The sequence below is a fragment of the Phyllostomus hastatus genome, unplaced genomic scaffold (assembly GCF_019186645.2).
Source record: "Phyllostomus hastatus isolate PE091 unplaced genomic scaffold, TTU_PhHast_1.1 phas_contig_86, whole genome shotgun sequence".
Taxonomy (NCBI): domain Eukaryota; kingdom Metazoa; phylum Chordata; class Mammalia; order Chiroptera; family Phyllostomidae; genus Phyllostomus; species Phyllostomus hastatus.
In genome coordinates, this window is record NW_025333977.1 from 32,531,232 (window position 1) to 32,542,063 (window position 10,832).

General features: G+C 51.4%; 1 protein-coding gene across 1 annotated transcript; it reads left to right on the top strand.

Annotated features, from left to right (window-relative positions):
• The first annotated feature begins 216 nt into the window (after positions 1–216).
• On the top strand, positions 217–9,125 carry AP2M1 (adaptor related protein complex 2 subunit mu 1). Its single transcript, XM_045851957.1, has 12 exons — positions 217–364; positions 2,356–2,472; positions 4,198–4,463; positions 5,192–5,274; positions 5,691–5,696; positions 5,893–6,028; positions 6,117–6,258; positions 6,734–6,853; positions 6,946–7,081; positions 7,185–7,282; positions 7,749–7,860; positions 8,523–9,125. Exons 2-12 carry the CDS (start codon positions 2,399–2,401, stop codon positions 8,655–8,657), a joined length of 1,308 nt encoding a protein of 435 aa, XP_045707913.1. The 5' UTR covers positions 217–364; positions 2,356–2,398; the 3' UTR covers positions 8,658–9,125.
• The last annotated feature ends 1,707 nt before the right edge of the window (positions 9,126–10,832 follow it).

Sequence of the window (10,832 nt, forward strand, 5' to 3'; positions counted from 1 at the left end):
GAGACTACAATTCCCAGAATGCTCAGTGGGGGAAATGAGTGGCGTGGAGTAGTCTGGGACGTGAATTTACGGTGGGGCTGGTTAAGGCCATTCCTACTCCTCCTTACGAAGTTGTCGAAGGCAGTCGGTAGTTGTAGTTTTGCTAAACCTAGAGAGCTTAAAATTTAAGCGAGAACCCCGAGGTCCTGACGGGATTTGTAGTGTGCGCGGGAGACGGACGCGCACGCGCACGCGCAGCTGAGGCCGGGGCGGAGCCGGGGCACTGCAGTGAAAGCAGAGGCAGCGGGCTGGAGCAGGGGGCGGGCGGACATCTTGGGATCTGGAGAGTGGCCGGTCCGGCGGATTTGGGGGCCGCGGACACCAGGTGAGCTCAGGATCTGGACTTACGGAGTGAGGGTGGGCGCCTGCCCAACTGCAGTTTTGCTCTTCCCTGCACTGCGTACGCGAAAAGCTGCCTACCCCCGTGAGTGGCCTCGGCTTTCAGATCCCGGAGGTAGCTGACGGCGGGTGGGAACGCCCGGGGCGCGGTTGCAGACGGGAAAGGAGCGGTGCCCTCCACCTGACCCGCCCGGCGCTTCCCTTGAGAGGGAAACCTACTGGAATCTTCCCAGAGCTGGGACGCCGCGCGGCGCCCCCGTCCCAGGAATAGTGACAACACCCCTGCCAGTCGGTGCCTTCCCGTCAATGCAAGGACAATCTCCCTATCTGCTAGGACAGTGACACCCGCTTGTGCTGCCTCCTCGGACTGTGTCAAGCCTCCTGCCCCTTCCTCCCAGTTGAATGACACCCCAAGGCTCTTATGCCTCATTCCTGTGACAGCCCCACACCCCGTGGAACCATCTTTTTCCGCGATGTTTTCCACCCCAGGGCAAATGCCCACCACCCCGTTGTGCGTCTTCCCAGCATTCCCTTATTCGCCACGGTCAGGTCCCCCTGCTTTTTTTCCTCTTCTAAGCCCTGACCTTTGCCACACTGAAACATTTTCCCCCAGGTGCCCCCACCCAGCCCCATTGCTGCCGTGGGCTCACTTGAATATACTGCCTGGCTGTTGCTGTCGGTTTGTTCCCTTAAGTAAATATTCCATTCCTGTTCTGGGCCCCCACCTCTGCTTCTCTGGTGCCAGAGCTCCCTACCACTTGATACCTGTGAACTTGGTTCTTTGCCCAGGGCTCTACCTCCATTTTGCCTTTCCCCTTACCAGCCTCTTTGTGACTGAGGGGTGGGATGTGTCCACCACCTTCAGAGACCTCTTTACTGAGTCGGGGAGATACATGTTGATGGCTACAGTAATAGACTTTATTTTACAGTTTAGAAAAGTCGGCTAAATTATCTCCTGTGAAATTAATACCAGGGCTAATCCAGGAGATCTAGAACTAAATTAACCCTTTTGCCCTTGCAAACAGTCTATGTTTATTTGACCCAAATAATACGGATAATTCAGGCATCCTGCCCCTCACTTGTAGGCACTTAGGCCAGAAGTGTTGTGTCTGGAATCACAGAACTTCTGCTAAGAGTCTCTTAATTTTATGTACCTGCACCCTACCTCCCCGCCTCACTACCACCTCCCCTAATTTTTATTGGACTTTGGAGCTGAGAGGGAGCCTCCCTTTTTGAAAGCAAGGTGGTCAAAAATAACTAAGTACTAAGCAGCCTAGGTCCTTTAAGTGTAGTCTGCTAGGGCTGGGGCCTTTCTGCTCTGCTCTTTTGCCTGCTTATCTGACTGCCTGGGAGAGGTAGGAGCCACACTTCTGGATTCATGTCAGGGCATAAGGCCTTCTTTCCTCCTCCCCCAACCCTGCACACTCTTTCCTGGAATGTTTAGACTTCTGTGAATTAGAGAGCCAGAGATTCAGACCCTGCCTCCTTTTCAGAAGAGTAGGAGAGTCTGAGACTGGGTGCTCCTAAAGCTGTCCCTAGGGGCTCCAGAGCTGAACCCACTGGAATAATTCCTGCCGCCATGCCTTTTTTGCAGCCCCAGGCAGTCCTTCATAGTGACTCACTGGTGAGAGCCTGAGTGACAATCGGCACCGGAAGGGGCCTAAAAGGATCTTTGCTGAGCTCAGCTCTGGGAAGAGGGGGAGGGGGCTACTCTCTGGGCCCAGTCTCGGAAAAGGGAGGGTCAAATGGCCTTAGAATCCTGGGCCTAAGTCCCTCACTGTGTCTTTATCCATTCCAGTGTGAGACAAACAGGAACTGGACCCTGGCTAAGGGGAGGGGCGTGCTTGCAAGGGCTGCAGGATCCCTTGCTAAAAGGTTGACTCAGGAAAAAAGCCCAGATTGTGACCTGCACAGCCCCACAGGGGACGTTGGCATGAGTTCTGAGACCTTCCCTTACCCTGCCTCTGCCTGTCCTAGGTCTGTTCTCAGAGCAATGGGCCGCGAAGACTAAGCTGCCGCCATGATTGGAGGCTTATTCATCTATAATCACAAGGGGGAGGTGCTCATCTCCCGGGTCTACCGAGATGACATCGGGTGAGTCCCCTGGCTGAGCCAGCTGTGTCCCCAACCTTCCCATCCCTCTTTCCCAGCATGCAGAACTAGGTCTGTTCCTATCAGACCCTTGAGTTGGACCATCCCTACCCCCATGCGCTGCTGCATCATGGAAGTTAAGCAAATACAGCCTGGTTCCCATGAGGTCTGGTAGTGCTGGCTCCCAGGTGGGACCTCTGGACTGCTGTGGCCCTTACAGTCAGAACTCTGGCCTTTCCTATCTCTAGTGACACACCTGGTTGCTAAAGATGAGTGCTTTTGCCTGGGCAGGTTGATTCCACTTTTGAGGAGGAGGGAGATCTGTCTTCTGGGTGGAGTTAGTGACCAGGCTGGAGGTACTAATCCATCTAAGTCTTGCTGTCAAAAAGCCATTCTCAGGGTGAGAGTCTTCACTGGATTCTTTTGAAAACCTCTCCAGGCTGCCAAATCCTCTTCCATTCCCTTTCTCAGAAGGAGGCAAGCTGCTGACTCAGCTATTTTCAGTTCCCCTGGGCCATTCCTGGAGGAGAGATTATGAGCACTGAGGCACTGCCTGAGTCACTGAGGGAAAGGCAGAAGGTCAGAAGCCATGCTGCCCTTTCTGGCCTATCAGAATAGCTTCTTATTCTGGGTTCCTCAGACCTTAACAAGGAGTCCCTGCTTCTCATTCTGCCCCACCCTGCATACCACTGTTCTTTCCTGGCCAAGGGGACACATCCTAGCCTCAGCAGCTCTAATGAGATTCAGCTCCTCTGGTTCCTGCTGCTCTGTTTTTCTTTCTCTAAGATCTTGAGACAGACAATCATAGAATGGGCTTGCTGCAGTGCACCAACTCATTGGCTCTTGGCTCCCAGGGTAGTGGGCCAATGTGGCCTTTGTGGCTGGCTATCCATTGGCTGGTGGTGGGGCATGAGCTAGAGTTGTGGAAACACCTGCTTACCAGGGCCTCACTGGCTACACCCATCTGCACCCTGCTGTGGCCCTGCATGGACCTGGTTAAGCCGGAGTCAGGGCATACACTGTCTTGCATGCCTTGCTGTGCTCTCTACCCCTTGCCTGTGCCTTGTCTGCTTCTGCCTCAGGGTGTGTGCTGCCTACCCCAGTGTGTTGTGTCTAACCCTCTCTCTCGTTGCTGTCACTCTCCTCCTCTTGCTGGCGTCATTTCTCTCATCCCATCTCATTGGCTGCCGTAGCAATAGGTAAGCGGCCTGTCAAGCTGCTGCCCAGGCACAGGTGGGTGGGGGGTCCTGCCCCCCCATCCTTGTTTTCTTCATCCTTTTTCATTACCTGAGCTTGCCCTGTAATTGGATTCTGGACAAAAGTGGGTGGCCCTGCTCCATGGCCCCTTGGTGCTTCTCCCTTAGCAGATTAGAGCGTTCTCTGAAGTCACACTGGCTTTGTCTAACTTCTAGGGGATCCAGCCTTCCCCACTGGCGGGACAAGTACAGAAGAAGGGGGGTCTCTTTCTCATGGGGGCCTAGAGCTCACTGAGAAGCTAGAGAAGTGGCAGCTGGGAAATTGGTGTCAGACTGGGAGTCAGGAACATATCTCCCTAAACCTGACGAACCTCACTTTATTCAGATTACATCTGTCTTCCTGTCATTGAGCTTTAGAATATGCGTCAGACTTCAGCAGTGAAGTGTGGGTGCTGTTAGCAACTGCGGCTGATCCTTGTAGAGTGAGGTTTGCCTGGGTGCTGAGCGGTCCCTGTCCCCCTTTTTCCCTCAGGAGGAATGCAGTGGACGCCTTTCGGGTCAATGTTATCCACGCCCGGCAGCAGGTGCGCAGCCCCGTCACCAACATTGCTCGCACCAGTTTCTTCCATGTTAAGCGGTCCAACATCTGGCTGGCAGCTGTCACCAAGCAGAATGTCAATGCTGCCATGGTGTTTGAATTCCTCTATAAGATGTGTGATGTAATGGCTGCCTACTTTGGCAAGATCAGCGAGGAGAACATCAAGAACAATTTTGTGCTCATATATGAGCTGCTGGATGGTGAGGCTGGTGGAGTGGTGGGCCCGAGGGTGGGGACCTGATGGGGCTTGACCTGGAGGTGGGAGCAGGTCTGAGGCTCCAGTACCTTCTGAACTTTCTTTCCTGACTATCTGGTCTTTTGAGCCCTAAGAACAGCAGTCCAAATTCAGATCTAAAGGTTACTCTGAAGTGAAACACAGAAATAGGGTTAGTGAATGGAGGTCTTTCAGGGGGTTAGGAACCTGACTGGGATTTAGCAGCTGGGCCTCCTGCAGTAAGCACTACTCACCCTCTTACCTTTGTGGTTTGGGCCTTAGTTCACTGACTCTACTCCCAGCTTTCCATCTGACACCTGCCTCAGCCTGGAGGAAGGTGTAGTATAGGCCCCTCAGGTGCTCTGCATACTGTTATCTCTGTTCCTCGGTAGCCGGCATGATTTAAGTGAGCAGAGTCATTCCCCCTTCCCAACATCTCTCTGTTTTCTAAGGCTAAAGGCTTCTTGACCTCTCACCCATGGCCATGTGACTCTTCTGCTGATTTTCTCTATCTGAAAAAAAATAAATCCGACACTTTATTTTCTTCTGAAGCATAAATCCCAGAGTATATACTACAAGGCTAGAAGACTTTGCTGCAGATGATCCCACACTCTTTTGGAGCTGTGCTGGCTAGGCATGTCTAGGCCAAGAAGAGATGGGAATGACGGAGCCTTCAGCATTTCCCAGAGGCTGATGGTTCCCTTCTTTTTGCAGAGATCCTGGACTTTGGCTATCCACAGAACTCAGAGACAGGCGCGCTGAAAACCTTCATTACTCAGCAGGGCATCAAGAGCCAGGTATTTGAATTAGACAGCCATAGTCAGGGTGGAGCCCAGTCTCCCTTCATCCCAGCTAGTTCCCGAGTCTTGTCCCAGCTGAATTATGAGCCTGCCTCTGACAGGAAGTGCCAGCCCAGTCTTTCTGCCATGACTGCAGGCCTGTGTTCCCTTGTGTGGTCCTCTCCCAGCTTAGGAGCAACTGACTCAGCATCTCTCTGTTACTGGGAAAACAGATCAAGCAGTTTCCTTCTGCACTGGGGGAAGGAGGAGAGGAGGTTGCTCTGGAGACCTGGGTTCCTCAGAGGGAGAGAGGTTGGACTCTTTTCCGGGATCCAGGGCTCATAGCCTTCTCCTTTTTCTTTTCTGCCTGCCTCTTCCTGTCTGTGCTCCCCTGCTGCTTCCTGTGGGCTCCATATTGGCCCTGTGACCTCCAGCATCAGGTAAGGTTTTCCCTCATCTTCCCTTATAGTTTTGATCCCTTTTCTCAGGCCTTGCCCTAAGTAGCTTCTGAAGACAGATGGGTTCCTAGGTGGAGACTAGAAGGAAAGAGGGATGAGGATTGAGTGGGGATAGAGAAAGGATGATTAAAAGTGGGGAGGAGTGAAGCCATTGTTGTTTCTCTCTATTTCCATGAAGACAAAAGAAGAGCAATCCCAGATCACCAGCCAGGTGACTGGGCAGATTGGTTGGCGGCGGGAGGGCATCAAGTATCGTCGGAACGAGCTCTTCCTGGATGTGCTGGAGAGTGTGAACCTCCTCATGTCCCCACAGGGTGAGAGCTCTCTTGTGATGAAGCTGGAGGGGGACTGGGGCAATGTCCTGGTCCTGTCTCAGCTTTTCCATTGTCTCTTCATCACCAGGGCAGGTGCTGAGCGCCCATGTGTCGGGCCGGGTGGTAATGAAGAGCTACCTGAGTGGCATGCCTGAGTGCAAGTTTGGGATGAATGACAAGATTGTCATTGAGAAGCAGGGCAAAGGCACAGCTGATGAAACAAGCAAGAGGTGTCTGAGGCACGGGAGTTGGTGGGAGAGGGTGGACCTTGGAGGTCTGAGGGGGGCCTTGGTGAAGCACAGACTCCCCCCGGACATCATTTCTGAGGTAGTGCAAACTCTGTTTTCCCAAGAGTGTGCTTGGCTGGTCACTCCCGACATCTGTACTTAAGATGAGGGGATTGTCCTCATCTTACTCAGAGACTAAACCCCTTTGTTTGGTCCCCAGGACCAAGGCACTTCTGTATATATGTAGGGCCTCTGCCCATTGTGCTTGAAACCTCTGAGTCCCAAGCAGCAGAGCTCCCACTCATCTCTAACTCTGGGACACGGGCTCCTAAGTCAAAGCTGCATCCTGGCAGCTTTTGATAGTGTATAGTGGAAGCCTCACACAGGCTCTGGCACCTTTGTGGGTAGGGTAGCCTCCTAGCGTGCTTTGGTCCTGCCACTCTCCTGTATCAATGAGACTTTCTGCCCCTTCTTATAGCGGGAAGCAATCAATCGCCATTGATGACTGCACCTTCCACCAGTGTGTGCGACTCAGCAAGTTTGACTCTGAACGCAGTATCAGCTTCATCCCACCAGATGGGGAGTTTGAGCTCATGAGGTGCCACTGGGGTGTGAGGAGGCAAGGGCAGAAAGTGGGAAGAGGGAGGAGGACAGGCTCTGCTATGCTAAACTTGCTCTCCACTCCTAAAGGTATCGCACCACCAAGGACATCATCCTTCCTTTCCGGGTGATCCCACTAGTGCGGGAAGTGGGGCGTACCAAGCTTGAGGTCAAGGTGGTCATTAAGTCCAACTTCAAGCCCTCACTACTGGCACAGAAGATTGAGGTAAGGACAAGGGACTTGGGGAGGAATAAGTACTTGTCTTCAGAAATAAAGGCAGTTGATACCAGGGCCTGACAGAGCGCCCTGACAGGTGTGTCACTTCTAGGTGAGGATCCCAACCCCATTGAACACAAGCGGGGTGCAGGTGATCTGCATGAAGGGGAAGGCCAAATACAAGGCCAGTGAGAACGCCATCGTGTGGAAGTGAGTCCTTCCTTCATGAGGCCACAGCAGGGCTCAAGAAGCCTTGGTGTACCCTCTTGTTCACTTTTACCTTTCATCCTCGGAGTGCGTATGTGTTTTTTGTGGGGGAACTGCCTGTTTGCTTCCAGGAGCCTCTGCCTGCTCTCACCTTCTATACCTGCATGAGTGTGCATGTGTTTGTACTCGGGTGCACGCACACACTTATCAAGATGCTTTAACGTTTTCGCATTTGCCCTTGGAATACGTCTGTGAAGTGAAACAGGGTAAGGGATGGCATGTCCACATATCTAAGCAGAAACTGCAGCCCACAGTGCTAAAAGAATAGCAGGTCCAAGGTTTCATAGCAAGTAGTTATCGAGGTCCTCACCACATTTCCTTGTCCTAGAACCTCCCACAAGCTCCTGGGTTCTCTCCCCACCCCCTTGAAATTCCTCCAAGCTACCACCCATTGCTCCTGTGTTCCCAGGATTAAGCGCATGGCAGGCATGAAGGAATCACAGATCAGCGCAGAGATTGAGCTTCTGCCCACCAATGACAAGAAGAAGTGGGCTCGACCCCCCATTTCCATGAACTTTGAGGTATGGCAAAGGAGAGGCCTAGAGCCATAGCTGATAGGCTAGCTAGGAAAGATCTTAGAAATCATTCAGATCAACCTCTATAGCTTACTACCTGCAGATGAAGAAACAGCCCTATGGAGGGGAAGTGACTTTAATTCATAGATCCATTTCCCCTTCACGCCTCTAAATAGAAATTGCTGTTCACATTAACAAAAATCTTTGACTTCTTTTGGCTTGTAAGGTAATTCTTTGGAAGATTTTAGGTTGCTTGAATGCCAGGTAAGACACAAAGTTTACTTACAGTCAGGAAAATTGGCTGACTTTGCCTTGTGCAAATTGTATGTTAAACATACAGTTTTCTCCACCTTATTTTTTTAAGTCCATAATATTGAGCAGAATAATGTGTTCTAAGACAGGTATTTGGTTGCTGCTTTCTGCAGATTAAAGAAATTGATACAAGTTGTCACAGGTAGGGACTGACTTCAAACCCAAGTGATTGCTAGTTTACTCTTGGATATGCTTTCTTCTTTAGTAATCTTTCAGAGGACCCCTCACTACCCCATTGGCTTCTTTCAGACCCCAATCAGTCAGTTGCCTGTAGTGGAGATGAAGGTAGGGCAGGGCTATGAAGAGGGAGGCTGGCAGGAAGGCCACATTTCTAACCGGAGCTCTCCCTTGCCCAGGTGCCATTCGCACCCTCTGGCCTCAAGGTGCGCTACTTGAAGGTGTTTGAACCGAAGCTGAACTACAGCGACCATGATGTCATCAAATGGGTGCGCTACATCGGCCGCAGCGGCATTTATGAGACCCGCTGCTAGCTGCTTAATGGCAGCTAGCCCGCCTCCCCACCCACCCTCTTCCACAGGTCTAAGTGCCCTGGCCACCACACATAAGTGTCTCCTCCCTCCTGCTTTGCTGCCTTCCCTTTGCACCAGCCCCTGAGTCTAGGTCTGGACCAACCACAGGGCAAGCAGGACTGGTGGAGCTGTCCCTGGGCTCCCTGGGCAGGGTGGTTTCTGGGACTCCTGCTTCTCCTTCCATCTGCCCTGGCCCCGTGCCAGGCTGTGAGTTCTGTGACCAAAGCCAGATGGGCTTCTTCTCCTCCCCTCCCTTGTAGCCACATCTCTCGAGTGGGAGGGTTGGCTGCCCCTCACCTCAGAGCTCCCCAACAGCTAGTAACGGATCCCTAGCCCTCAGTCCCTACTCTGCTTTGGGATAGTGTGAGCTTCATTTTGTACACGTGTGACTTTGTCCAGTTATAGACCCAATAAACTCAGTAGAGTGGAGTTGCTGGCTAAGTGGAGTTGCTGATATGGGAGCTACATGGGGAGGCAAACTGGTGGGACTGCTCTTTCCATGTCTTACACTGCCTGCTTTAAGGATTTTGTTATGAACTCTCTCAAGACTTCTTCCCTTGTCTTGGTCTCAATTATTAGGCCCCTTCAAGGCCATCGGATCCCTAATCCTGACTCGTGTTAACCCCAGGTTCCCTGTTTCAGAAAACAGCCTCAACTACAATCAGCCCAACCAGGCCCCGGTTCTCTGAGGGAAGAGATTCTTTCCCATATTCACTGTAGCTTCAGGCAGGTGTTTTCTAATTAGAGATTAAGCAAAGTTTACATGTGGTCTTTCTTTTTCAGTCTTCCTGAGAAACTAACTGACCTAATTCCATTCGCTTCCCAAATCTTGGTGGGTGGGTTATAAAAGGGAAGATTTCACTCCCTGGGGTCTTCAAAAATTCCTTTCTGTACCAAGTGTTTGAGGGGTGGGTATGATGTTCCATATTCTGTTGGTGGGTTGGAGCAGAAAAAAGCAGATTTACCTCACAAATTTTCCCTTGCTTGGTTTCACCCTTTTTAAACCTAAGAAATCTATTAGAAATTTTCAAAAAATAAACCTAAGTAGCAAAATATAATGAACCCTCATGCCCCATCATCCAATTTAAACAATTATCAACTCATGGCCAATTTCTTAATATCACATCCAGTCTGTGTCCACACTTAATCCAAGTGCCCTATGAAACTTTTTACAATATTGTGTCTGGAGCCAAACAAAGTCCACTGTAGTTGGTGAGTGCTTCTTAAACGTTATAAATCACAGGTTCTCAGCTCTTGCAATGTTGAAGAAACCAGATAGTTATGTACATAGTTTCCCTGTCAGCTCCTCTTAGTGTTTTCCTATGAAGTGGTTTTTTAGATCTAGGGGCTTTATAGCATTATTTTAAAAACAGGATTGACTGATTCTCAGAAGGATAAATGAATAGTGTAATTTTAGGTGACAATTTTAGAGTGGGTTTGGAAGTGTTCCCTTTAATTGTGAAGCAGTATAAGCATCGTTAACTTCTGAGAGTCAGTGAAAAGTAGCCTTAGAGTCATTTACTGAGATTCAGGGTACAGATAAGTCTGTTTTGGGTGTAGGTAGGGAATAACCACAGAATTTCAACAGGCCATGTTGTAGATCTGGTGGTTTTCTTGCGCTTTGGCGGTGAGTGAGGCTGCGCCGAGTGGTGCAAGGACTGAATAGGCAGTTTTGACTGAGTTGGAGCTCGCGGGTGGGCGGACGGGCTACCAAGCTGAGACAAGAAGCCCATAAAATCTGGGAACCGTAACACTCCCCGCGGCTGCACAGAACAGCGCAAGGGGCTTCTGAGAGTTCATGGACCAGCGTGAATCAGCAAAGAGCTCAGGCTGGCTCCAAAATGGACCCGGCTGGGCACCCACACCGGTAAGGCCAATATGCTTTATCAACCTCCTGTCTGCCGGGAGGTTCCCACCCGTTGGACCTTAGACGTCCGACTTCCCACTCACCCTGCCCGCCTCCGTCATCTCCACCTCCCTGAAGGCAGCGAGGCCCGCACGTGTGGCTAATTTTTCAGCGGAAAAGGCGTTGCGCAAGCACAGACAGAACAGCCCCGGTGCAGACTCGGAAGCACGCGTGCGCACCGTTTCTCCCCCATGACCCCGCCCACTGGGTTCCGCTCAGTCCGCGCCTTT